The sequence below is a fragment of the Macrobrachium nipponense genome, chromosome 14 (assembly GCF_015104395.2).
Source record: "Macrobrachium nipponense isolate FS-2020 chromosome 14, ASM1510439v2, whole genome shotgun sequence".
Taxonomy (NCBI): Eukaryota; Metazoa; Arthropoda; class Malacostraca; order Decapoda; family Palaemonidae; genus Macrobrachium; species Macrobrachium nipponense.
The window spans coordinates 40,150,309-40,176,397 of NC_087207.1; the positions used below are offsets into that span (position 1 = coordinate 40,150,309).

Here is a 26,089-nt window from a genome sequence, read left to right on the forward strand (position 1 = left end):
TGTGTAGACAAGGCCATTAGAGATTGTTCCTGAGAGCTTGCCTCCCTCTCCTTGAAAAGAGTTACCCTCACCCAGGAGTCTGCTCTCCTTTTCGCCCCTCTAGACCGGCATTAACTCTTTTCACAGTCCATTATTCTGGAGATCTTATCCAGAAGAAGTCTACCCAAGACTTGCTGGCGCAGTCCACTAAACGTCCAAAGGAATCCTCCTCTTCCAAGTTTGTTTCTCCCTCCAACTTCAGCCATTTTGTGGAGGCAGGTAGTGACTCCAGTCGAGAGCTGTTGTTTCTTACACAGGCTCCAGTGAAGGGTTTTTGCAACTGAATCATACCTCTCTTTACTGGTTCTGTGCAAGCATCAGATATTTGCTTGCTATGCAGTTTATGGTGTCCTCTTTCATATTGCACTTCGTACATATGGGTGAGATGTTACTTCCCTCTATTGTTCTTTAAATATACATATCTGATTCTTAGGGCCTGGTCTAGTGCCACTGTTAGCATTCTTTCTGTTTCCTTCTTGAGTTCTCACCTCTATAATCATTGCCATGTTCCATTGCTGGCCAATTGTTTAGTCTGTCTCATGTACTGTCCATGCATTTGCTGTGCCATTCCTCTTTTCTGTTTTTCAATCTCCTGTCTTTATATTTCCTAGTCATGTCTCTTTATATTTCTGGGTCTTCATCTAATTTTATTGGTCCTTCTTCCCATGCACTCCTTAGCCACTCATGTTCACTGGTTTTCAGGTATTGTCTCAGTGCTCTGCTCGTGATGTTGACGCAGTCCCTTATGCATAGTAGACGTCTTCCTCTTTCCTTTCATCTTATGTATAGTCTGCCTGTATCTGCCCTTGATTGCAGTGCTTTTTGTATTGTCATGTGTTTCCTACTTTCTGGTCTATGCCGTGAAGTTCAGTCTTTGTCCACTCCACTGCTGTCACGCTGTATCTAATTACTGGTACATACTGTCCATGTGTTTATGGCTTTCATCATATTTCTGGCATTAAGTATTGCCATAACTCTGCATGTATTATTATTATTATATATATATATATATATATATATATATATATATATATATATATATTTTTTTTTTTTTTTTTTTTTTTTTTTTGCTCTATCACAGTCCTCCAATTCGACTGGGTAGTATTTATAGTGTGGGGTTCCGGGTTGCATCCTGGCTCCTTAGGAGTCCATCACTCTCCTTACTATGTGTGCCGTTTCTAGGATCACACTCTTCTGCATGAGTCCTGGTGCTACATCAGCCTCTAGTTTTTCTAGATTCCTTTTCAGGGATCTTGGGATCGTGCCTAGTGCTCCTATGATTATGGGTACAATTTCCACTGGCATATCCCATATCCTTCTTATTTCTATTTTCAGATCTTGATACTTATCCATTTTTTCCTTCTCTTTCTCTTCAACTCTGGTGTCCCATGGTATTGCGACATCAATGAGTGATACTTTCTTCTTGACTTTGTCAATCAACGTCACGTCTGGTCTGTTTGTACGTATCACCCTATCCGTCCTGATACCATAGTCCCAGAGGATCTTTGCCAGATCATTTTCTATCACTCCCTCAGGTTGGTGCTCGTACCACTTATTACTGCAAGGTAGCTGATGTTTCTTGCACAGGCTCCAGTGGAGGGCTTTTGCCACTGAATCATGCCTCTTTTTGTACTGGTTCTGTGCAAGTGCCGGCATTCGCTTGCTTTGTGGTTTATGGTTTCATTTTTCGTATTGCACTTCCTACATATGGGAGAGATGTTATTTCCGTCTATCGTTCTTTGAGCATATCTGGTTCTTAGGGCCTGATCTTGTGCCGCTGTTATCATTCCTTCAGTTTCCTTCTTTAGCTCTCCCCTCTGTAGCCATTGCCATGTGTCATCGCTGGCTAGTTCTTTAGTCTGTCTCATGTATTGTCCGTGCATTGGTTTGTTGTGCCAGTCCTCTGTTCTGTCTGTCATTCTCCTGTCTGTATATTTCTGGGTCTTCGTCTACTTTTATTAGTCTTCTTCCCATGCACTCTTTAGCCACTCGTCTTCACTGGTTTTCAGATATTGCCCCAGTGCTCTGTTTTCGATATTGACACAGTCCTCTATACTTAGTAGTCCTCTCCCTCCTTTCTTTCGTGTTATGTATAGTCTGTCCATATTTGCTCTTGGGTGTAGTGCTTTGTGTATTGTCATATGTTTCCTGGTTTTCTGATCTATGCTGCGGAGTTCTGCCTTCGTCCATTCCACTATTCCTGTGCTGTATCTGATTACTGGCACTGCCCATGTGTTTATGGCTTTTATCATATTTCCGGCGTTGAGTTTTGACTTGAGTATCGCCTTGAGTCTCTGCATATATTCTTTCCTGATCGTGTCCTTCATCTCTTGGTGTTTTATATCCCCTCCTTCCATTATTCCCAGGTATTTGTATCCTGTCTCATCTATGTGTTTGATGTTGCTCCCATCTGGTAGCTTTATCTCTTCAGTTCTCGTTACTTTGTCCTTTTGTATGTTGACTAAGGCGCATTTTTCTATTCCAAACTCCATCCTGATGTCCCCAGATACAATCCTTACAGTCGGGATTAGGGTATCTATTTCCTTGATGCTCTTACCATACAGCTTGATGTCGTCCATGAACATCAGATGGTTGATTCTGTTGCCTCTTTTCTTGAGTTGGTACCCGGCATCCATCTTCTGTAGTACTTTTGTCATGGGAATCATGGCTACTACGAAGAGTAGTGGGGACAGTGAGTCGCCCTGGAAGATCCCTCTCCTGATATTAACCTCTGCTAGTCTTATTCCAGAGCTTGTAAGTATTGTATTCCAGTTGCGCATTGTATTTTTGAGGAAGCTGATGGTGTTTTCCTCTGCCCCATATATTTTCAGGCATTCTATTAGCCATGTGTGTGGTATCATGTCGAAGGCTTTCTTATAGTCTATCCATGCCATGCTTAGGTTGGTTTTCCTTCTCCTACTGTTCTTCATTACCATTTTGTCTATCAGGAGCTGGTCTTTTGTGCCCCTACACTTCCTTCTGCAGCCTTTCTGTTGGTGGGGGATGGTGTTTGTCTCCTCTAGGTAGTTGTATAGCCTTTTACTGATGATACCTGTTAGTAACTTCCACATTATTGGTAGGCAGGTGATAGGCCTGTAGTTATTATTATTATTATTATATTTTTTTTTTTTTTTTTTTTTTTTTTTTTTTTTTTTGCTCTATCACAGTCCTCCAATTCGACTGGGTAGTATTTATAGTGTGGGGTTCCGGGTTGCATCCTGCCTCCTTAGGAGTCCATCACTTTTCTTACTATGTGTGCCGTTTCTAGGATCACACTCTTCTGTATGAGTCCTGGAGCTACTTCAGTGTCTAGTTTTTTTAGATTCCTTTTCAGGGATCTTGGGATCGTGCCTAGTGCTCCTATGATTATGGGTACGATTTCCAATGGCATATCCCATATTCTTCTTATTTTTTTTTTCAGATCTTGATACTTATCCATTTTTTTCCCTCTCTTTCTTTCTCAACTCTGGTGTCCCATGGTATTGCGACATCAGTGAGTGATACTTTCTTCTTGACTTTGTCAATCAACGTCACGTCTGGTCTATTTGCATGTATCACCCTATCCATTCTGATACCATAGTCCCAGAGGATCTTTGCCTGATCGTTTTCTATCACTCCCTCTGGTTGGTGCTCGTACCACTTATTACTGCAAGGTAGCTGATGTTTCTTGCACAGGCTCCAGTGGAGGGCTTTTGCCACTGAATCATGCCTCTTTTTGTACTGGTTCTGTGCAAGTGCCGGGCATTCGCTTGCTATGTGGTTTATGGTTTCATTTTTCGTATTGCACTTCCTACATATGGGAGAGATGTTATTTCCGTCTATCGTTCTTTGAGCATATCTGGTTCTTAGGGCCTGATCTTGTGCCGCTGTTATCATTCCTTCAGTTTCCTTCTTTAGCTCTCCCCTCTGTAGCCATTGCCATGTGTCATCGCTGGCTAGTTCTTTAGTCTGTCTCATGTATTGTCCGTGCATTGGTTTGTTGTGCCAGTCCTAACTGTTCTGTTCATTTGTATTATTCTTATTATTATTATTATTATTATTATTATTATTATTATTATTATTATTTTATTATTCAGACAATGATTCCTATTCATATGGAGCAAGGCCACAGGGGCCATCAACTTGACATTTAAGCTTCCAATGATATGGTGCTCATTTGAAAGAAGTAACAGAAGATAAAAGGCAATACAGAAAGAAGAGATCAGTTATTAAAAAAAATAAAATTTATAAATAAATAGATGAAAATGTAAGTAAATTGTTAAAATACAAGGAGAATTGTTGTTGGGTAGTACGTAATGTGTTTTATCATTGCTTGAAATTTTGAGTTTCCTGTTGCACAACTTCCTCAGGGAGGCTGTTCCATAGTCCAGCAGTGTGAGGAATAAATGACATCTAGAACTGAGAAGTTTGACAGTGAGACACATTCACTGGGTATTGATGCTGTTCAGCAAATCTGATTGCTCTGAGCAGGAAAAGAAAATCAAGGGTCAATTGTGAATGTGACAGGTCTCTGTTGAAATACAATTTATGGAAAATTGATAAACGAGATTGTTCATTGATAGTCCAAGTCATAACTGCTAATGTCAGAAAGCAGACACCTACTAACATGAACCACCTTATCTAAAAGAGATAAATCTCTGGCAGAAGCAGACATCTGCACTGGAGAACAGTATTTTAGTAAAGGAAGGACAAATGACCTAAACAGGTTGCATTGATTTTATCAGTTATAAATAGATTAAGCCATATATTCAATACCTGTTACACAGAAGTGAAAGCCTACCTTTGTAATTTTTATGTTTATATTTTTTTTACATATCAAGATTAGTATATAACAGCAGGATTTTTTTTCTTCAGAATTTCCCAGACAACTCAACCACAGCTAGTTGACCCTCACCTTCCTAACATAGATGAAGCCTTACTTTGGTCATTGGTGGATGAAGTGACTGGATTAGAAGTAAAAAAAGTAAGTGCAGAATCCTGTCAAAAACATTTGTATTTACCCAAATAGTAAGTTACATTTTGTGTAAATGTAACTTACTATTTGGGTAAATTTTAATAAATGTGCCACATAACTTGTAGTATTTCTTTTTTGCTTGAGGACACCTTCGCTCTATATTTTAGTTCATGCCTCCACTAGACAGCAGTAGTCAAAGGCCAAAGTGACAGTTACTTATTCAAAAGGGAAAAAAGGATTAGTTAGGCATTCATTCATGTCATATCAGTTTAAAATTGGCTATAACAAACAGTTCATAACATCCAGTTTCTCTTGAGATTGCCTGCATTGTCTTAATATATTGTATTCTTGATATTTATCTTCCTTTTGAGTCTTTGTATTTTTTAGTAAATATAGTCTACAATAACTTACTAACATTTATGTCTTTAGTACCTGCTGTTGTTGCAAAATTGAAATCCTCACTTTACTCTTTGTTTTGGATACCAAAATATAAATGAAGCTCTAGAATAGAATATAGAATTCAGACCAAAGGCCAAGCACTGAGACTTCTGAGGTCATTAAGTGCAGAAACTGAAACTGACAGTAAGAAGGTCTGAAAGATGTAACGAAGAAAACCTCTAAGTTGCACAATGAAACAATTGTTAGAAGAGGGTGAAAAGTAAGCTGGAAGGAAGAGATTATGAAAAGAGTTACAGTAAAAGGAATGAAAGAGGTTGCAGTTAGGGGCCAAAGGATGCTGCAAAAGAACCTTAAGCAATGCCTACATTGCACCCAATGAGCTCCCCTAACAGCAAGTGGAGCTCTTTGAAGCAGTATTGTGTGTTATCTGCACAGTATTATTGTTCATAATAATAGTGTGTGATACAGAAAGGCTGTGAACATGTGGAGTTTCCTTACTGTAGAATGTGCCATTGTGAAGACAGAACAGCATCAAGGGAAACTTAGATTGTACAAATAAAGAGTCAAATTTTATGAAGATGATATGAAGACATTAGGATCAGGAAGTAGGACCTGATAGTGAATTTCAGTCTTCCTTGAGTTCACCATAACCCAAAGTTTTCACATCATGTGTTTTACTCTTATTGTTATAAGGGTTAAAATAAAGAGAAAAAGTAAAAGGAGTGTCAGTATCTTTACAACAAATTACTGTATAAAAATGAATTCATTTTTCCTCAGGTGTCTTATGGTCCATTATGGCCTTCAATGAAAAGTGAGGAAAGTATCTCTCTGGCAGCTATGGAGCATGGCAATAGTGGTATTTTACATGTATGGTATCTCTTGTTGGAAGGACTAGCTGGAGCTACAATGACGTGCCCTCGACGTTATCAACCACATACCTTAGACACTCTCTTCTCTCTTCTTCGAAGTTTACCTGATTCCCCAGGTAGGTTTTATTTTTATTTACAGATATACTGTAAGTGCCTGTTTTCTGCAATATGTAACAGATTCTTATTTACTTTGAATGAAAGTACAGTTTCATAGTTGATGTAAATTATATATGGATGAAATCTAAACATATAGGAGAGGGTTATTTAGCACAGATAGAGGTAAAAGCATGTGTTTTTAAATATTTAGCACAATAAATTGGGAAATTTTATGTTTGTTGATTGAAATGAACCCTCTGGATGTTCAGTAGTATTATAGTGTCAGACACATACAATTTGAAAGGTTTTCCATATTCAATAGAGTTGTTAATTTGAATGGGTAAGCTTCCATATATTATCCATCATTACTTTTCTGTTACTTTTTAAACTTTTTTTTTTAAATGCATGGGTATGTTAAATCACAACCTTTTGTAGTATCTCACATGTTAATAACAATACTTGGACATGTGTGGATCATCGCCAAGGTCAATGTTTTGATAGTAACAGAGGTAGGCTATTTATTAAATACATTACCTAAAAAATCTTTTAGGAGTAAATGATAAAACCAAACTTTCTTACTAGAAAAGGAGTCAAATATTGCACACACATATAGTAATGTTAGTATACTACAAAAGTTCAACTTTATAACTTATCACATTCTTTATACAAAGATCATATATTTCTGTCTTTCTCACTGAGTGGTGTCTAGAGAACTTTTGCTTACAGTATCTTGTAAACTGAAGAATATGAACAGTACTTATTAAAAAAGTGGAATACAATGTTTGATCTATTTTATGAACTTTGTCCTATTGAATAAGGTAGTATTAAGTATTACTAGTATACAATTATTACTCTATTTCATTATACGTAACTGAATTTCATCGTAGTTTAGAACAAATTAGAGAAATGCTCTTTAGTTTTAAAAGTTCTAAAATTTGCTTATTTTTACCCTTAATGATTGATGAGTTGAAAGTACTATGTACAAATAAAACTTAATGTCTAATATTGAATGTTGCAAAATTCAAACTATTGGAAGCATTTTAGTTATTTTTTAATAAGGCAGTAGAAAAGTGCTGGATTGGCAACCTTAATTTCAAACAGTATATTTAGACTTAACAGCTATGCTAGCAGAGTTGCCAAATTACTAAATGTAGTGTACGATATTGAATTGCATTTATATTCTGTATATGTACATAAATCTGAAAACTTGCTTTGTCAAAGGATACTAAAATTATCCAAGACAAAGTTGATTTTCTACAAAATAAATAGTTTTACTTGATGTATAAGAAAAAAAGTTTTAAAAAAGGATCAAGATGCTTTTACGATATTAATACTGTATGTTTCTCCTGCTATTATAGAAACACGTACTAGTACTGTATTTTTAATTGTAATTGACTATCTAGTAACATATACTGACATTTTCTTTTCCAGGCCCTGTGTTTGGAATGTACTGTGTCAATCACCTTCTCTTGCCATTGATGCAAGGATGGCTACGAAGGTCCTACAATGTTACATCCACAACAAAATGGGATTTTACAGCATCTTTCAAACAGTATACAGGGCTGACCTCAGACTTGGTTGTGGAATATTTAATAAAGCAAGCTAATAAAGGTTGGTGGATATATTTTAGGTAGTCTTTCATATTCTTCCATTACTTTTGGTAGCTTTTGGTTGAATTGGCAACTGGTATTGTAAATTTTTTCTTTAAATTTTATAAAAATTAGCTCAGCTGCAAAATTGCATAATTTTTCTGGGCTCAGTTCGTGTCGCTGCACGAAATATCTAAAAATTAAATTAAAATGAAAGTAGGAAAATAAAACAGTAGGAGAAAAAATCCAGGAGTGTACGACTAACCCGAGAGAAAGTCTACCACTCAAAGCTAGCCGGGGCCGATACTAAGAGCTGTGGCTAGGGTCTGGATAGAAACTAAATGCCTACGCAAGGTAAAGAAGACATGCATGCATGACATAAACCAAGTAGGCTGGACCCCTAACATAATATAGATAACTAGTAATAGAGCGTAAAGTAAAAGGGAAGGTTCTAGGTATGGAAGACCAAGAACGAACCCGCCACGAGGCAGAACAATGCCGCCATGCTTCCGGCCGCGAGCCAGTATTTATACCTAAAAAACGGCAAATACTGACTCAAAGCTGGAAAAAAACTAAATAGGAACCTTACGGATTACTTAACTTAGCTGATGCGATGGCTGAACGCTCCATAACTAGATAAAATCCTCGGAAAGGGGCACGAAAAACACAGAGACAAAAAAGTACGTCTGGTAAGGTGTGCGCTAACAGAAAGGATGGCCACCAGAGGCGCAGCAGTCGGTAGCGTGGGATGGAGTAGTAGTAGTTGCTGCCCATTCTGTGGGTCGGCTCCCCTCTCGTGGGGGTTTTGTCGTAGGAGATTTCTATTGGTAAGAGGTTCGTGGTAGTGGTCTCACTCGCCCCTAGTGTTCAACCGACGCCCTCTTGGAGGGTGAGCGAGTCAGTTATACTGACCTTTTCTTTATTTTATTTATTCTCTGGTATTTGTTAGTTCATTTACCTTAGAAATAATGGATTAAAGGGATATTTCGCTGGGCGACACGAACCAATCGCCCAGAAATAGATTTTTCCTTACGTCAAAATCCCTTTATTATATACAAAATACAGCAGTATACATTAAAACTACTCTTCTAAAATACTTTTTTATTAATGAAACAAAGCAATGTACTGTGTCAGTTATTTCAGTTCTTTCAATGACAGAAGTTTTTGAAAAACATTCAATTTTTCTCTCAAACCCATTAATTATTCAACATTTGTGGTCTTCACATGCCTCAGTCACCTCCTTTATTTCTGGAAAGCAGAAGTAGCCCTGTGTAAGCTTGTAGATCCTTGTGGCCCAACAGTTATTAACTACCTCAATATTTGTGTACAGTGATCTGGACCATTAAGCATGACGATTTTTCATTGTTGGGAGACAGTCGCTTTAAACTATTATAATTCCAGGTTGACCCTCTTCCATTGAGAATTCTTTGGTTGATTCTTGTTAGTGCAGGATTTGTTCCTGGAGGAGGAAGAAAAAACATTTAGAGAAGCAGCTGTAGGTTTTCCACATAGCATTTCCAGGCAAAACTGCCGGCATAGCCTCAAATTGAGGAATTCTGCTCACATTGTGGTCTGAACTGGAGATACATAATTAGAGCCTGCTATTTGATACCAAACAAAGGTCATTGAGTCTCAGCTAAGACGGATTAAGGAAAGGATTGAAACTAAATTAGTGAAGGCGTTCCTGTGTGTGTTCCTATACATAGTCTTTTTCTGACAGGGCTCGAAACTCTCAGTCTCTCTTGAGAGTTCATGTAGGCAGGATGTATGTTTCACTTCTCCTGAAGGATGGTTTTGAAAGACGTATCCCTTAGGAGAGGTGGAACATACATCCTGTCTATGTGAACTCTTGAGAGAGACTGATAGTTTTCAACCCCGTGATTGGCGTATCAACAACCAATCAGGAGCGTCATAAGGGACTGGCCTAGACATCAGATGCACTGGTGATGTGAATCTACTATAGTTTGGGAGGAATCACTGTAGGTTGATAGACAAAAAGGCTGCGATAAGATGTGGATATGTCCACATCAGCACTTCTGGCTTGTGTCCTGTTTGACCTGCTTAGGTAAAGGGTCCATTGGGTAATAAGTAAAAGAGGTATGTCATGGAATTACAACTTTGCCCCAACACACACTACACAAGTGATAGGGAACACTTACGATTAGGTGTACAAACATGGCACAGCTGTGGGATTTACAGAAAAAGATGTATAATTGAACATTTTTTTTTTATTTGCAAAATACAATTGCATATGCAAATGTGCAAAGAAGTAAAGAATATTAGCAGAGTACTCCTTTAGTATACAGCAATACAAACTACACATTTATACTCAGATAAGCAAAAAGGAAAAAGAATTTATAGAGTCTTACAGATAAGTAAAAGTATAAAAAAGAAGATGACATAAACAAAAGGCTAATAAACCAACTACAAAAATAGAGTACTCACAAATTGGAAAATGGTCTACAGATAGATACAAAGGTAGATATAAACAGTATAAAAAATATGAACAGTATAGCTCTCAATCAAATGTGGCAATAATTAAGAAAACTACCTTATAATATATTGGGGCTAAAAAAAAAGGAACCTACTAGAACTAACTTCAAAAAATTAGTCAACTAGCTTGCTGCTGGTCACCTACTTAACTTTCTGACATCAAAGACCTGAAATGTCAAGAAACACAAGATATAATGGGAAACTAACACTGACAAAGAAGGAAAGGCAGTACTGTATACTCCTTAACTAGCACTAAAAAAAGTACAGTACAGTAGTACTTACTTGCCCACTACCATCCAGAGACAAAGAAACTTTTGCAGCTGGTAAGGAAATGTCTGCCTGGCCAAGATATAATTATTTCATTTACTTATTGCCCTTAGAAAGGAAAGGTGAGAAGATGGAACAAAGGAATTTAGACAGATTTAAGTGAATAAGTTGAATTTAGATAAATTAGGTAATTTGAATGGTTTAGAAAAGTTAGACTGGGAATTCTGTGGGCAGTACAGACATGAAAAGTGAGGATATTTACTGCCTGGAACAGATCTGCACATGCTAGCGCAAGGATTTTACCAAATTCAAAGACTATGAAGACCTTAAGTAGTAGTAAATTGTGGTGAAAAAATTTCTTAAGATTTAGTACAATATTTTTATGTTAAGATTTAGTACAATATTTTTGATATTACACTTTGGTACAATGCTCATCACAAACCATTGCTTATGGTTAGTGTAATATAATTAGTTCCAGATTACACTGAATTAGAGGTGGAGGTTGATGATGATGATGATGATGAAGATGATTTACCTGTGAACTTGCAATCATCTGAAAATCTTATGTGGGGAATTTTGATTTGTGAATAGATTAGCAATAAAGTTCTACAACATTTATAAACATTGCTTGAGTTGCATAAGTCCTCATGCTTTTAAACTCAACTTTACCTTTTTGAAAATGATTCCATTGAAACAAAAACTGTGGGAAAGTATAGAAGTATACTTCATAAAAAAAATAAAAAAAAAAAAAGTTTCATTTGCAAGTGTGTCAGACATTTGAACTTTCAGCTCTGAAGATTCAGGAATTAATTACTACAGAGTAATTTAAAGAGGAAATACTGTATTATGAATCTGGAAACTTTTTAAGCAATCAATTTATTTCAAGAAATACTCCATACATTAGTCTAGCTATTGACACAATCTGTGATCTATTTTTTTATTTCTAGGTGTTTTAGCTGAAAATTCAAGTGCACTCTTGATGTTGCAGCAGTGTCTTCTAGTTTTAGTGGAATGTATTACTCATTCCAGTGAAACAATTTCAAGACTGGGTTGTGCATGCATCAGGTAAGGATACTATTGGTATATTTTAACATTAGGGTAATGATCACGTTTAAGCGGATCAAGACTTTCCTTCTCTACTCTAGATATATTATTTTGAATGTTAGTAGAGGGTGTTCTTTTGATATGAAAACGTTCCTTTCTGAGAGCTCATTATAAATTCAGTTTGTTCAAAAGTAAAACAAAGTGAAGCTAGTCTTGGAATATTGTGGTTAACTGTAGCTTACTATAGTAAAGTAATAAAGTTTTATATCAACCTAATTTCTTCATACATCATATAAAATTTTATAATAAAGAAAATCTTCAATCTTCTTTCTTTTGACAAAGTGACCATGGAATACATTAAATAAATTTTACGTCCTTCATATTATACAAATTTCTTTTTTGCTAGATTAGGCTACAGTAACAAAACAGCTGACCACCTTCCTCCCCAAAACCCTAAAATTTTATCAAAAACATCTGTTCACAGCTATTTGTACACAAGAATAAATATAATACTTGTAAACTTTGTTATATTTTTGTCATTGATTTTGGGTCCATTTTAACAATCATCAATTTAGTTTTTCCCTTATTTTCTGTCAGCTGATCTAATGGTTTGTAATTATTTAGAGAATATACACTCTCTTATATGTTAATACATATTTCTGTAAGTGAGCTAATGTTAGAAAAAAAAACTTATAAAAGTTAATACGTATTTTATTGCTTTTGGGATTATTTAAACTAAAAAAACTAAGAGTTCTTTATTCTTGGTTTTTATTTCCATTGTATTTTGTCAGTTGCTCTTGCTGCTTACCAATATATCAAGAATATAAGCACACATCTCTCAAACTTATGCAAATATTTATTTTATATTAGCTAAGTAGAAGTCGGCAGACAACCAATAGTTGAGAGTGAAAGAAAAGTTATCTTGCTTTGAAATTATGGAACAACTGGCATACACTTGACATAGAGTAACTATACACATTGCTGCCAAATTTGACATTCTAAATAATGGACATGGACATTTGTTTCTTAGAAAGTTCATAAGTTGGAAGTTTCTTGTGCTGTAGTTTCACTTTACATCTTTAAGTTAGCTGTGGACCACTTGGCTGGCCTTTTCTCTTTTGTGTTTATTAGTACTACAAAGGAAATTTAAATATCCCAATTTTCTTTTCTAATTTAGTTTAGAGATGCTGTAAATGTTACCTACAGTCTTTTTATGCAGTCGGTTGGTGTATATTACCGTATAGTTTTTATAGAAATGTACTGTAGCCTACATGTGCTCTAGTTGATGTATCAAGATATTTGAAAGGCTATTGATATACGTAATAAAAGATTCATATACATACGTACTTCAGGTTATGTGAAGTGAGCTTTGAAAATTTTTTCGAGAAATGTGCAATGCAAAAATGTTTTTAACGTTGAACATGACCTCTTTCAGACATGTCATCAATAGCTGTGGAGAACACTTGCCTCCCAAATTTTGGGATGCAGTTGTGTGTGGTTTACATCGCAGTTGTCAGGTAATATATATTTTTTTTCTTAACATTTTCTTTTTCATTATGTTAAAAGAGTTTAATAGCATTAAATTTCTTTTAAGTTATCTCAAGAAAGCTATGTAGTATTAAGAACAAAAAGCTTAAAAAAAATTGCATCATCAACAGCTAAAAAAAAAAAATATTTCCATTCAGAAATAATTTAAATAATATTACTATATTATAGTGCAATGTCTTAAATCCAGCACTCTGTGGCCAGTAACTCCCATGATCTGGCACTTTTACATAATCAATCGCCATTAGTTCTTGAGTGACTATGAGGGCTGTGCCACATGTTTCAGTTATATTTTTTGGATTTTGGAACTAAACCTTGTTCCATGAATACACAAGCACAGTTTATATCAAGTGAAAACATCTGTGAAACTCAAAAATATACAGCATAGAATATTCTGCATAGAAAAAAGATCGCAATTTGCCTATATAGCCGTGGATCATCTGATCTCATGTATCATACAGTCCTTAAAATTTTGTTCGAAAACATGATTTCATTATATACATCGTGTATAGTGCAAGAAGTATTTTTGGTAGATTACACTTGGCTATGCTTTCTCTGCCTGTCTCAGTTTCAGTAGATACCATTAATAATGCATATTATTTGAGTTAGCTTTTAGCTAATAAATAAGCCCAGAAGCAAAAGTTCATTAGGTTGAATGCAAATCTTCATACAATAAGTTAGGCTTACCAGCCTCGTGACTTGTCAAAGAATTCATTACTTCTACTAATAATTAACAACCACTTACTACTGCATGCAAGACACTGAAATAATAAACCTCTAGTACTGACATAACAATTGAATCAAGAAACAGGTGTTTGCTGATGTCAGTTGCCATAACTAACACGTTTATTAAGGGTTGCATTACAGTTGTCAGCTTCTTAAATATTTTCTAATTTTCAATGGTGATTTCCATAAATAAGAATAAAATTAATTTTTATTTCTTAAATAAAGCAAATTATGATGTGGAGAAACTTATTGTTGGTAGCCAATGTGAATTCTCTCACAGTTGATCTCGGCCAGAATAGTAGTACTTGTTGCCACATTGAAAAAATTTAAAGGACTCGGAACAGGAGGGCTCTATCTCCTGTCCTACAGCGACTGCCTTGGCTATCTCTGTCCCACTCACACAGATGTGACAACAGCATGCGTCAGCCATCTTCCTGATTACATGCCAGGTCTGTGCAAGATAAATGTTCACCCCCAGTCCTATGCCTTTTCATCAGGGAAAGTGGGGGAGTTTGAGGTCTCACAATGGCTATCAAAACTAGGTTTTTCCTACGTCAGAACCTGTTTTTTGAAAGTATAGCTGATGTTTGTCCTCAGAGGAGTTTACAAAAGAAATTGAACGGTGACAAAATGGCTTGGTTCCTAATAAATAAATCCCAACAACCTAGATCAATTTCTGGGCTTGACCTGTGTCGGCCTGTGAAATGGTTCCTTTGATACTATTTCTGAAGAATAAATAAGGGATTTTTGACGAAGGAAAAATCTATTTCTGGGTGATTGGCTCGTGTCGCCCTATGAAAGTATCCTTAATATCATTCTTTCTAGGTAAATTAGCCTAAAATTACCAGAGAAAAACAAAATTAAGAAAATGTCAGTAAAACTGACTCGCTCACTCTTAAAAAGAATAAAGTGTCGGTATGATATAGGGGCGAGTGTGGAACACTACCACGAGACAAACACCAATTAGAACTTCCTCCCTATCAGAATCCCCCCAAGAGAGAAGCTGATACCAACGGGCGATGCATGGCCAGCATCTACTACTACTACTCAGAGGACGCCACGGACAGCAGCCGCCCCTAGCGGTCATCCTTAATTAAAACCAATAAATACATCTTGTCCTGCAAGGGGGGGAAACAAACCATAAAAAAAGGGGGGTGTTTCATAGGGCGACACGAGCCAATCACCCAGAAATAGATTTTTCCTTCGTCAAAATCCCTTTTCTGGGCTCAGCTCGTGTCGGCCTATGAAAGAGTACCAGAGAAACAGACAAGATGGAAAAGGAAACAATGAAAAACAGTTTAAAATGATGGATATAATATAAAGTAAATCAATTACAGCATACAAATTAAGCACTAAATAACTTAATTATTATAACAGTAAAATAATAGAATGTTAGAAAAACTTAAAGTACTTAAATGGTAAATAAATAAAATTACAGAGATGCATGTAAAATAAGACAAATTTGGGATTTACTTAATAGAATACATAATTACAAAATATATACATACATGTGTCCTACCCTAGCATAAAAATAAGGGTAGGTACACTGAAATCCATCATTAATACAATTAATTCCAAATATATACAAACACATTGTGATTGAAGTTCATCACAAGCACAAAATGGTGAATATACAAACATATTGTGTCCTACCCTAGCATAAAATAAGGTAGGTACACTGAAGTACATATCAGTACAAAAGTGGTTGTCCCTAGCAAAAAATAAGGGACAATCCACTATATGATACAACGGCTAAGGCTATGATGTTGAGTAGCCTGACGATAGGTTGAGGCATGTTGGTTGAAGTAGGTAGAAAGGAGACCTGGATCAATACTACAACTACTAAACAGTATCAGGGGAAACTATGTTTCCCGCTGCTACTGCTGAAAACTTTAAAGATTCCAAGGACTTTAAATAATGCCGTTTAAAGACTGTCGGGGATTTCCATCCAGTATACTTCCTAAGATCCTCAAAGTTCATATGTTGGAAATAATTAATTGAGGTGGCTACTCCCCATGATATCATGTGCTTTTGGGAATGACTCAGGGTTGGCTTGTTTAATGAAGTAAAGGATTTGCTGTCTAATGCCTTTAACTGATAAAGTACCACCTTTTTCTCTCATAAAGAGAGCACCTGAGGATCTAGAAGAAGTACGAGAAAGAAAGGCTCTAAGAGTTGATACTGGGCAGAGAGAAGGATCCTGTGGAAGTGGGATAACCTTCCAAGGAGCCCACCTTGCAAGAGGATCTTCATTTTTGGCTAAAAAGCTACGATCCGGAGCAAGTAGAACTTCTCCTGATGGGAGGAATTCCACATGACCCGCATCCCTGGATAGAGCCGACAGTTCTGAAATTCTAGCTCCTGAGGCTAGGCTTAATAAGAATAATGTCTTCCTCAGGAGCATAATGAACGTACAAGATGAGTTGTCAGTTATCTGAAGCTAGTTTGAGGACATCATTTAAGAACCATGAAACTGTAGTAGGCCTCTGAGAGGTTTTCTAAAGTCTGCCACAAAGTCTAGGCACAGGCTTTAGGGATAGATGTGAAATAAGATTCAGTCAAATCTATCTGAAAACCTACTTGAAAGATTTTCTTCAAAGCCGATTTGTGAGTGGTAATCGTGCTAGCTGCTAAACCTTTTTCAAACAAGGATCTGAAAAAGGATATAGCCAAATTAACTGTCATGGTTGTGGTGTTCGAATCTCTCAAGAAAGATGCTAATTTTTTTAACAGCTGAGTCATATTGTCTAATGGTTGACTCTCTCTTATCTGATTCTAGGAAGAGAATGTTCTGTGGATCAATGTCAGCATCTTTATTAGCCGCAAACTTCATGAAGTCCATAAAGTTAGGGTCTGGAGAGTTCTTGAGGAAGCGAACACAGTCCTCATTTGTACTGATTGTGACAGTTTGGGATTGGGGATCCGTTGAGGTCGGAGACCCAATTCCAAAAGAAGAGGATACCAGTTGCTCTTGGGCCAATCCGGTGCAATCAGAGCTACTATCCCTTTGAAAGACCTTAGTTTGTCTAGGACTTTCAAGAGAAGATTCACTGGAGGAAAAATATAAATCCTCCTCCACTGATTCCAATCTAACGACAGGGCGTCCGTGGCATAAGCCAGAGGGTCCAGGTTGGGGGCCACATAGCAAGGGAGCTTGTGGTTCGCTTGTGAGGCGAAGAGATCCACTTGGAGACCTGGGACTCTCTGGCTTACCCACTGGAATGACCCGACGTCCAGAGACCACTCTGATTCCAGAGGAACTGACCGGGACAGGGCGTCTGTATCACATTTCTTACTCCTGCCAGGTGAGTGGCAGACAGATGCCATTTGTGTTTGTTTGCTAATGCAAAGATGGCTATCATGACATTGGTTGTTCACATGCTTGGATTTGGACCCTCCTCTGTTGATGCAGTGAACTACCACTGCACTGTCCAAAACTAGCCTTAGATAGAGACTTCTTCGGGGGAAGCAGTCTCTTCAGAGTAAGAAATACTGCCATTGCTTCCAACACGTTTATGTGGAGGCTGGCGAAATTGAACTGACCAAGTCCCCTGAACCTGTTTGAACTGAGAGTATCCCCCCACCCGGTACAGGGAAGCATCCGTGTGAATGGTTAACACTGGGAGGGGATATTGAAGGGGTACCTTCTTGGCTAAGTTTCTTTACTTTTGACCAAGGCCGTAGTTGGTTGCGGAGGATCTGTGGAATTACTGACAACTTGTCTCGATATTTGGAGTTTGCTCTTGACCGCCAAATTCGATTTATATCTTTCAGCCTTGCTTTCAGAAGGATATCTGTTACCGAAGCAAACTGAAGAGACCCTAGGATTCTCTCCTGGTTTCTTCTTGATGTCTGTTTGCATTTGAGGAATTGCCTGACAGATTTTGCTATTTCCTTCCGTTTGGCCACTGGAATTGATAGATTGTGGGAAGACAAATCCCATTGGATTCCTAGCCACTGAAAATGAGATTCCGGAGTAAGTCTGGATTTCGTTTTGTTTATCTGGAACCCCAGATGTTCCAGAAAGTGAACTACCTTTTTGGTAGCTTCGAGACATTCCTCGACTGTTGGTGCCCAGATCAACCAATCGTCGAGGTATGCCGCTACCATGATTCCCTGAGCTCTCAATTGTTGTACAACCACTTCTGCTATCTTTGTGAATACCCTGGGGGCTACATTCAGACCGAAGGGCATCACTTTGAATGAGAATGTCTGATTTCCTAGCCTGAATCCTAGGAATGGGCGGAAGTGTCTGGCTATAGGGATATGATAGTATGCGTCTGTAAGATCGATGGAGCATGTGACGGTCTCCCACGCGGAAGTAGGGTCCTTACTTGCGAGAGGGTAAGCATCTTGAACTTGTCGCAGCGAATGAAAGAGTTTAGCTTTGACAAGTCTAAGATTACCCTTCTTTTTGTTGAGCCTTTCTTTGGCACGCTGAATAAGCGGCCCTTGAAATTTTAGATGTTTGACTCTCGGCAATAGCTCCTTTCTGAAGGAGTTCTTCCGCGTAATCTATCAATTCCTTTGACGGTACCTGATGAATGATTTGATTGGAGGGGGATCTTTGATCCAACTCCAGCCTAATCCTTTGGACACTATGCTCTGTGCCCAATTGCTGAACCCCCACCTGTGGCGGAAGAGGAACAGCCTCCCTCCTACCTGGGGAGCCTCATTGCTGATGGGCGGGTTGGCCACCACGCCCTCCTCTGAACTGCCTACTCCTTGTGCCCCTTCCTGCGCCACGCTGACGAAAGTAACCTCTCGCCCTACCCCTCGGTTGAGAGTAGCCTTGAGCCTCATAAGCAGGGTTAAAGGCCGGCGAGATAGCGTAGGAAGTAGATGGTTGAGATTGCTGGGGCACCAGGAGGAAAGGTTGGGTCTGTTTGGATGTGGAAGGTTGTCCCTGTTGGGTAACTGGGACTGCCTGCACAAACTGCTGCTGATGTTGAAGTTTTTATGAAGGCTGGAACCTCTTACCAGCCTTCTTTGGTTTCTTGCCAGCAGTGGGAACGGATTTCCTGTTTCCTCTTAGAGGAAATACCCCTCCCACCTAGCTCTAAGGCTCTGGTGAGTTCTAGCAGCTTCGTGGTGGACTTCGTTCACTGCGGACTCTGGGAAGAGATCCGCTCCCCACATGCTCGCAGCCAAGAGTCTATTAGGCTCATGCCTGATAGTGCACTCTTGAAGGACATGCTTCCGGCAGTTCCTCCTGGCTTGGAAGAAGTCAAAAGCGTCTGACAGAACCGTCTGAAATTGAGATTTCGCCAGAATCTTAAACAGCGGTTCCGTAGCGTAGGAAAGAGCAGCCATTTCCGTAACGATGAGAGAGTTGAGGGACCTGCCAAACCTAGTTCGCGCATCGAACTCTGCCTGGATTAGGGAATCCGGCAGCCTAGGTAATTTCTCACCGAACTGGTCCATGGCGCAGTCCGGCTTGAGTTTACCCTGCGTGAATGTAGCTGGCAGGTTTTTCCCACAACTCTCCGAAGGCGGGGAAGAGTGGAGAAGTAGACTCCGACTCCCTCAACTGTGGAATGGGCTCATCCTTGAGGACTGCCTGAAGAGCCTTCTCCACCAATTTCGTAGCGAACGGAAGAGAGAGACCTCCTCTTCCGTCGCGAAAATAGTGAAGGGACTCTTGTAGGCCTGGAGTTTAGTGTTAGTACACTCCAGTCCTCAAGGCAGTGAACCCATTCTCGCTGGGCGTGATCTCTACTGTAGAGAACTGACTCCTTCGAGATCTTATCCTCTCTCGTGAGAGCCGTTGGCGTCAGCCTAGCATACCCCATGAAAGGCTGCGTCAGACCCGGAGGGTAGAATCTCGAAGTCCTCAATCCTTCGAGTACCAAACTCCGGGATCGAAATCATCCCGTCCTTAAAAGGAGCGTAGGCCGCTACTCTCCATGGATTCTCCATAGAGAAAGCTGGCAAGGAGTCGTAAGGCGGAAGTTGGAGAATCCCCACCGTGCTAGATGCAGGGGAGACTGGGGGAGGAGCCTGAGTTAGCCCAGCCACTCGGTCCTCATTCTCTCTCATTCTATTTGAGAGGTCCTGGATAGACTGTCCAGTTTGAGACAGACTGTTCGATAATTGCGCGAACATCTGCTCAAAACGTGTTCCCAATGCTGAAATTTGGGAACCTACCAGCACCCCTACCTGTTCCATCATCCCTGGTGAGACAGCAGAGGGAACGCAGGTGCTGGTGCTTGCCACCCTGCCGGCATAGCCGGAGAGGAGGCAGCGGAGGCGGGAGAAGGCAGTGACTCGTGGTAGCGCGAGCCTTCTCCTTCGAAGCCTTGCTTCTGGAGCTCTTCGACTGGGAAGAGCTCGGCTTAGCCTTCACCGCATCGGCGTATGAAGTCGACGACTTCCTGGCCGAAGAAGACGAAGACGACTTCCTAGAAGTCGACTTAGACAAGGTCTTCGGTTCTCTCTTTCCCTTCTCCTTAGGAGGTACAGAGAGAGCGGGAGGGCGGCTAGGGATCTCGGATCCCGCAAAGCCTTGGAAAGAGGCGGAAGAAGAAGGGACAGGAGAAGATCCAGGAGCGCCCAAGGAAAGACCTTGGGCGCCCGACAAACCTACCTCAACCAACAAATCCTCGCTAACTACCGCCATTGGCTCAAGGTCAGGTCCAGAGCAGCGACGTCCGGAACCGACTCCTGGGATGCTACGACCCCCAAACGATTGCTGGAGGTCTTGCTGGATGGAGGCTATCAATGGGGCAGCGGACAAGGGGTCGACGTAGCCCGTCGACTTGCCCGCGGGGAAGATCTGGATGGCCAGCTTCCTATCCAAGATGTAGGGCTGGCCCTTGGCGGCGTTTTTCCCAAAGCCGCACCCACGCTTTCAGGGTGGCGAGGGCGACTTCCCTCACACCGCTAGCCTGAAAGAAAGGTGAGATAGCTACCAATTGTGGACAGGGTTAACAAACTTACGACTAGAAGTTGTTAGTAAATCATAAGTAAGCCTATAATGGGACATACCCCATCTCCCAGCTGACCGACCAGGTCGTAAGCATATAGCGCAGGCTTCGGGGTGCCAGACTGATCGTCTCATTGTATCGACGTGGCACACGGGGCGTGAGACCTGCACTCGTCATGTCCACAGGGGTCGTAGAGCGTCGCATTACAGGCTGGGACTGGCAGTTGGTAGCCTGTAAGTGAAAAAGTACATGAGTACAGAGTAAACACTTACAGCCTAACATATGCTCCGTTGGTGCCGGAGCGATAAAGTTAGATAAAACCAGAGCCCGCTAAAATACGTGTGGTAACCAGGTTGGAAGATAGACTATGGCTCCGCCCATGGCGGAGGACAAGAATCAACCAACTAGGAGTGGTGGTAATGGAAACCACGACGGACAATGGCGGGGATGGTTGATAAAAATAATATAATAACACACAATCATTGTAAAATATCTTATAATTAGGGTACATATCCTTAAAATAACAAAATTAAAACAACTACTCTCCACCCGTCTACTAGAGGAGTGCGTAGGTAAGGGTAAGCTCCCTTCCGGTAGCGGGGGAGAGATATAAGGATATAGTAGGCAAGCAACCGACCACTCATAGCGCCCACCCTGCCCGCTAGCGGAAGCCAATAACCTATTTAACCAAAGGGGCCCCGGCTGCGACGGAAGGCTCCTTACGTATCATGGAGGGAGGTGGCTAAGCAATGGGGAGGGGGGGTGGGGGGGAGGAAGGTCCCGGCGAAACACGGCGGGAGCGAGAGGGGGGAAAAGGGGGGAGGGATGGCCTACTCCTCCCCGCCTCACCAACCTACCCGCATGGAGACCCTGGTACCTTATAGTGGTCGCCCCTATACCCCCACCCTGCTGGGGGGACCCCCCGGTCACCTCCGAGAGTGGGAGAGAAGGCGATGAGGTTGTTTATAACAACCAAGGGGTCCCCCAGCCCCTCCTACATCAGAGAGGGAGGGAAGGGGCAGGGTAAGGTGCTATAGGACACGTGACCGCAAGTGGCCTAGGCCGCGAGCAACCACAACCGTGGTAGGGCCACGTGAACCAAGCTGTACCAATATGTGGAACAAGCACCTAGGCTAGCCTAACACCCTAAATAATAAAAAATACATCGAAAGGAGGAAGAGACACTTTAGTAAAAGAGAAAGAAGCCCAGGGAGGAGGCAGGACTGTTCCGAGAAACAGGGAGCCTACTCGGAGCCAGCGATAGCCGATGTAGAGCAAGAGCCGGGATGCTGGGCCGAAAATAATAATAGCCCTAAATACCAAGCTAAGAGAATGGTAGGAGGGCTGAACTAGCTAAAACTCGATGTAAACAATGAATGTGATAAAGTAAGCCCATAAGCATAAGAAGTCCCAGTATGGAGGACCGGGAATTCTTACGAGGCGGCATGGCCGCCACGAGACAACCGGGGAACCGTATATGACCTATAAAAGGAAAATACTGGTACCCGGAAGATAAAAATACGGTAAAACGTTACTTATGAGTTACTTAACTTAGCCGTGGCAATTGCAGAGCGTTCCATGATGAAGATGCGGATAAATCGCAAGAAAAGCACAAGCACAAGAAAATGGCGACTTGTCGCTGGCGCTAAAAATTAAGGATGACCGCTAGGGGCGCTGCTGTCCGTGGCGTCCTCTAGTAGTAGTAGTAGAGGCTGCATCGCCCGTTGGTATCAGCTCTCTCTTGGGGGGATTCTGATAGGGAAGTTCTAATTGGTGTTTGTCTCGTGGTAGTGTTCCACACTCGCCCCTATATCATACCGACACTTCTTTTTAAGAGTGAGCGAGTCAGTTTTACTGACATTTTCTTAATTTTGTTTTTCTCTGGTAATTTTAGGCTAATTTACCTAGAAAGAATGATATTAAGGATACTTTCATAGGCCGACACGAGCTGAGCCCAGAAATTGCTATTCATCCTAGAGAAAAAAGAAACAATATAATGCCAAGATAAATGGCTCGCTCACTTCTTATAGAAGTGTCGGTATAGTAAGGAGCGAGTGGAATCACTACCAGAGGTCCCTTGCCATTTAGCTTCTGCCTTCAACAAAACCCCGAACTACGGATGGGAGCCGTGCTACAGCTCCCGGTCTACTACTACCGTGAGCGCCTCCGACGCCTGAGACGTCATTCCTTCGATAGCGCGCGTTACACCAAACGTTAAATTTTTTCGGTGCTGTGTTTCGCTCTATTTGGATTTATGGATTTATTTTCAAGATGTCTTCAACTTCTGCTTCTAAGTTAAGTACTGTTTGGGGTTACTGATCTCATTTTATGATGATCTTCGTGTTTTATACATATTCGGAGCCTTATCGGCCGTATGCCCCTCGACCGCATGGCGGTACGGGTTATCTCTTTCGGTCTTCCATACCGTTAGAGATTTTCCCTTTTTCTCAGTACTTTAGATATGGTTACTTATACATAGTCTCTATATCTTTATGCAGTTAGTTTTTTAGTTAGGCCTCCACGGGGCACGCTCCGACCGCACGTTTCGGACCTTAGTCTAGCTACGCCTTACATTGTTAGGAGTTTTATCAGTCACGATTGAGAGTCATATCATCTTAATTATTCTGATGTTCTCTCTTTCCTTCTCTAGTTCCTGATTACCTTTAATAATATTATAGGTACTAGGTTGGCTAACATACACCATGCTTCGGTATGTGGCGATTAGCTTCCCTGTTTATAATTTTTTTATTTACCGCCTTAAGTTAGGCTTTCATACTCCAATTGTCGTATTGGTGATAGCCTGCCCCCCGCGTTTTCTTGAACTAGAGGTTAAATTGGGCTAACATACCCTTTCGGTTCGGATCGGCGATTAACCTAATTTTCTGTTGCTTAGCTTCGTGTTCCCCGTGTTAGTCTAGCTTTAAGATATCGCTTTAATTTTATTTGATTGATTATTATAAATAATCCTATTTATATCAGTGATATTGATGTTGTTCCGACGGTTCTTCCCCACCTCGTATCTTTTACCTGGCTGGGAAGACCACCGGTTTATCACGGTGAGCCACCAGGTTAGGGGGTCCCCCTCCCGTCCCCCCCATTCCCCCCCTCCATACATTGCCATCCACGTCGATGTGATGACTCGTTTCTCACAGCTAGCGTCCGAGTCTGCATGAGAGGGGGTGACTCACGGGACTGGTGGGGATCTCCCCTCCCCTACTGGTACTCTCACTCGTCACGTGCCTCGGGGGCTCGGGACTTCCCCCCTTCTTCTCCGTCCTTAAAAAAAAACTGGCCCCGCTCTCCAGGGGGAGGCCTCCCCTACCCCACATACCTTTCCCTACTCTTTCCCTCGTTCAGTCCGGCAGGTGTCTATCCGCCGCTACCGAACATAGAGAGGGGGGGGGAGGGAATCACTGGGTTTCCTATCCACTTAGGATAGTTCACACGAGCACTTATGATATAAGGGGTTTTTATTTTGTTTTATTTTGTGTTATTTAATGTTTAGAATCTTTTGCGTTACTCCGGGGGGTTTTTTATTTATTTCCGCCTCGTCGTACTATCCCTTGCTTCGTTAGAAGTTTGACATTGCTCACTCAATATTAATTAACTCCGGGCCATACGGAGAACTCCGGGCCTACGGAGTCTATTTTAGTCATATGACAAGTGAGCTTAGGCGGAGGCAGAGACTTTCTTCCCCCCTCTGGATTTTTCTAACGTAATATTCCCATTACGTAGATCTCTATCCGTCGGTCCTACTCCGGCACCCACGGATAGTTTGCATATTATTCCACCGGAGGTTGTCATTGGTACTCATGTATCCTTTGACTTACAGATGTTGTGCCAGGAGATTGGGTGCAGTGCCATCCTCCAAGACCTATGCGGCCATATAGTATGCCGTTCTCATGCGGATGTGGCAGTGAAAGTGGAGGATTTTATCGTTTGGCATCATGAAGCTTGCCAAACCTGCTACTTGCTAGTAGGAGATGCCTCACTAGTAGTAAGTTTCTTAGCACTTTCTTCATTCATTCGTCACCTGGAATACTTGTTGTTATATTATACCTTTCACATATGAGACACATATTCATATAATCTCAACACAACAGACATTCCTCCCCTATCCTCTCCCTAACTCTAGACCCTTTTTTTACAGGGTTCTGATGAAGAAAAGAAGAAAGCTTTGTCGACTCTCAAAGCTTGGGGGTAGGGGGTTTTGGCCGGAATTCTAAGGGCCGCCCCTACATTCTTACCCAGGATATGGCGGACCTAATATTCCCAGGAGCCAAGAAAGGATCAGTGGTGGACCCGATAGCGGCCGCCCCTTTGCTGGCCGACCTTCAAGTCATGATCTCCCTACAGGAGGGGGATTTCCCAGAGGACGTTGCAGAAGACGTTGCGGCAATGAACCTCGACGTTGAACCCATGGCTATTGACTCCATGGGTACGGTAAGGGTGTAGTAGGGGCAGCTCCTGTGGGTTCTCAGGGCCCTTTCCTGAATTCCCTTTCTCCATCACCTTCTACTGATCCTTCTACTTCCACTTCTTTCCGGGGCTTCACTGAAGAGCAGCGGTCTGTCCGTCCTAAGGCTACTTCAGTGATCCCCAAGGCTAAGATGACCGAGGAGAAACTTAAAAAAGTCTCTCCCCAAGAAATCGGTCATCCTGACAGACACTATAACTCCGGCTCACCACCCCGGATCAGTTAGGTCAAGGGAGGCCTCTTCCTCTGCGTCGAGGTCCCCCAAACATAGATCACGTAAGGATCGGGCTCAAGTCCCTCTTTTTGATCCCGAATCCTTTTCGGCTAACATTCTGGAGCAGGTGGGAGTGATCGTAGGGGCCTTGGTTGACAACAAGGTCGGCTCGGTGCTCTCCCAGCTCTCCAGTTCTGTTACGTCTTCCGGCCAGTCGATCCAATCGCTGGCGGAACGGCTGGCCGCTCAGGAGAATGCCATCGCCGGGATCCAAACCTCGATTGCGGCAGGTTCCCCTCTATCTGTGCCACCTTCTCCTCTTCCAATGCCAGATTCCAGCCAACTGCCGGAATTCAAGGCGGCCAACCCTTGGAGGATCGCTTCGTATGCCCCGTTTGTCAACGGAATGTTGACAATCGAAGGCATAGGAACTCGAAGGCGTGAGGACTTC

General features: G+C 41.2%; 1 protein-coding gene across 1 annotated transcript in view; it reads left to right on the forward strand.

The window, feature by feature from the left end:
• Positions 1–13,366, forward strand: part of LOC135226201 (brefeldin A-inhibited guanine nucleotide-exchange protein 3-like) — a 199,483-nt gene extending 186,117 nt beyond the window's left edge. The window contains exons 29-33 of the mRNA XM_064265644.1: positions 4,894–5,002; positions 6,170–6,377; positions 7,789–7,968; positions 11,654–11,771; positions 13,186–13,366. Coding sequence (XP_064121714.1) covers positions 4,894–5,002; positions 6,170–6,377; positions 7,789–7,968; positions 11,654–11,771; positions 13,186–13,366 — 796 coding nt within the window. The remainder of the gene's footprint in view (positions 1–4,893; positions 5,003–6,169; positions 6,378–7,788; positions 7,969–11,653; positions 11,772–13,185) is intronic.
• The last annotated feature ends 12,723 nt before the right edge of the window (positions 13,367–26,089 follow it).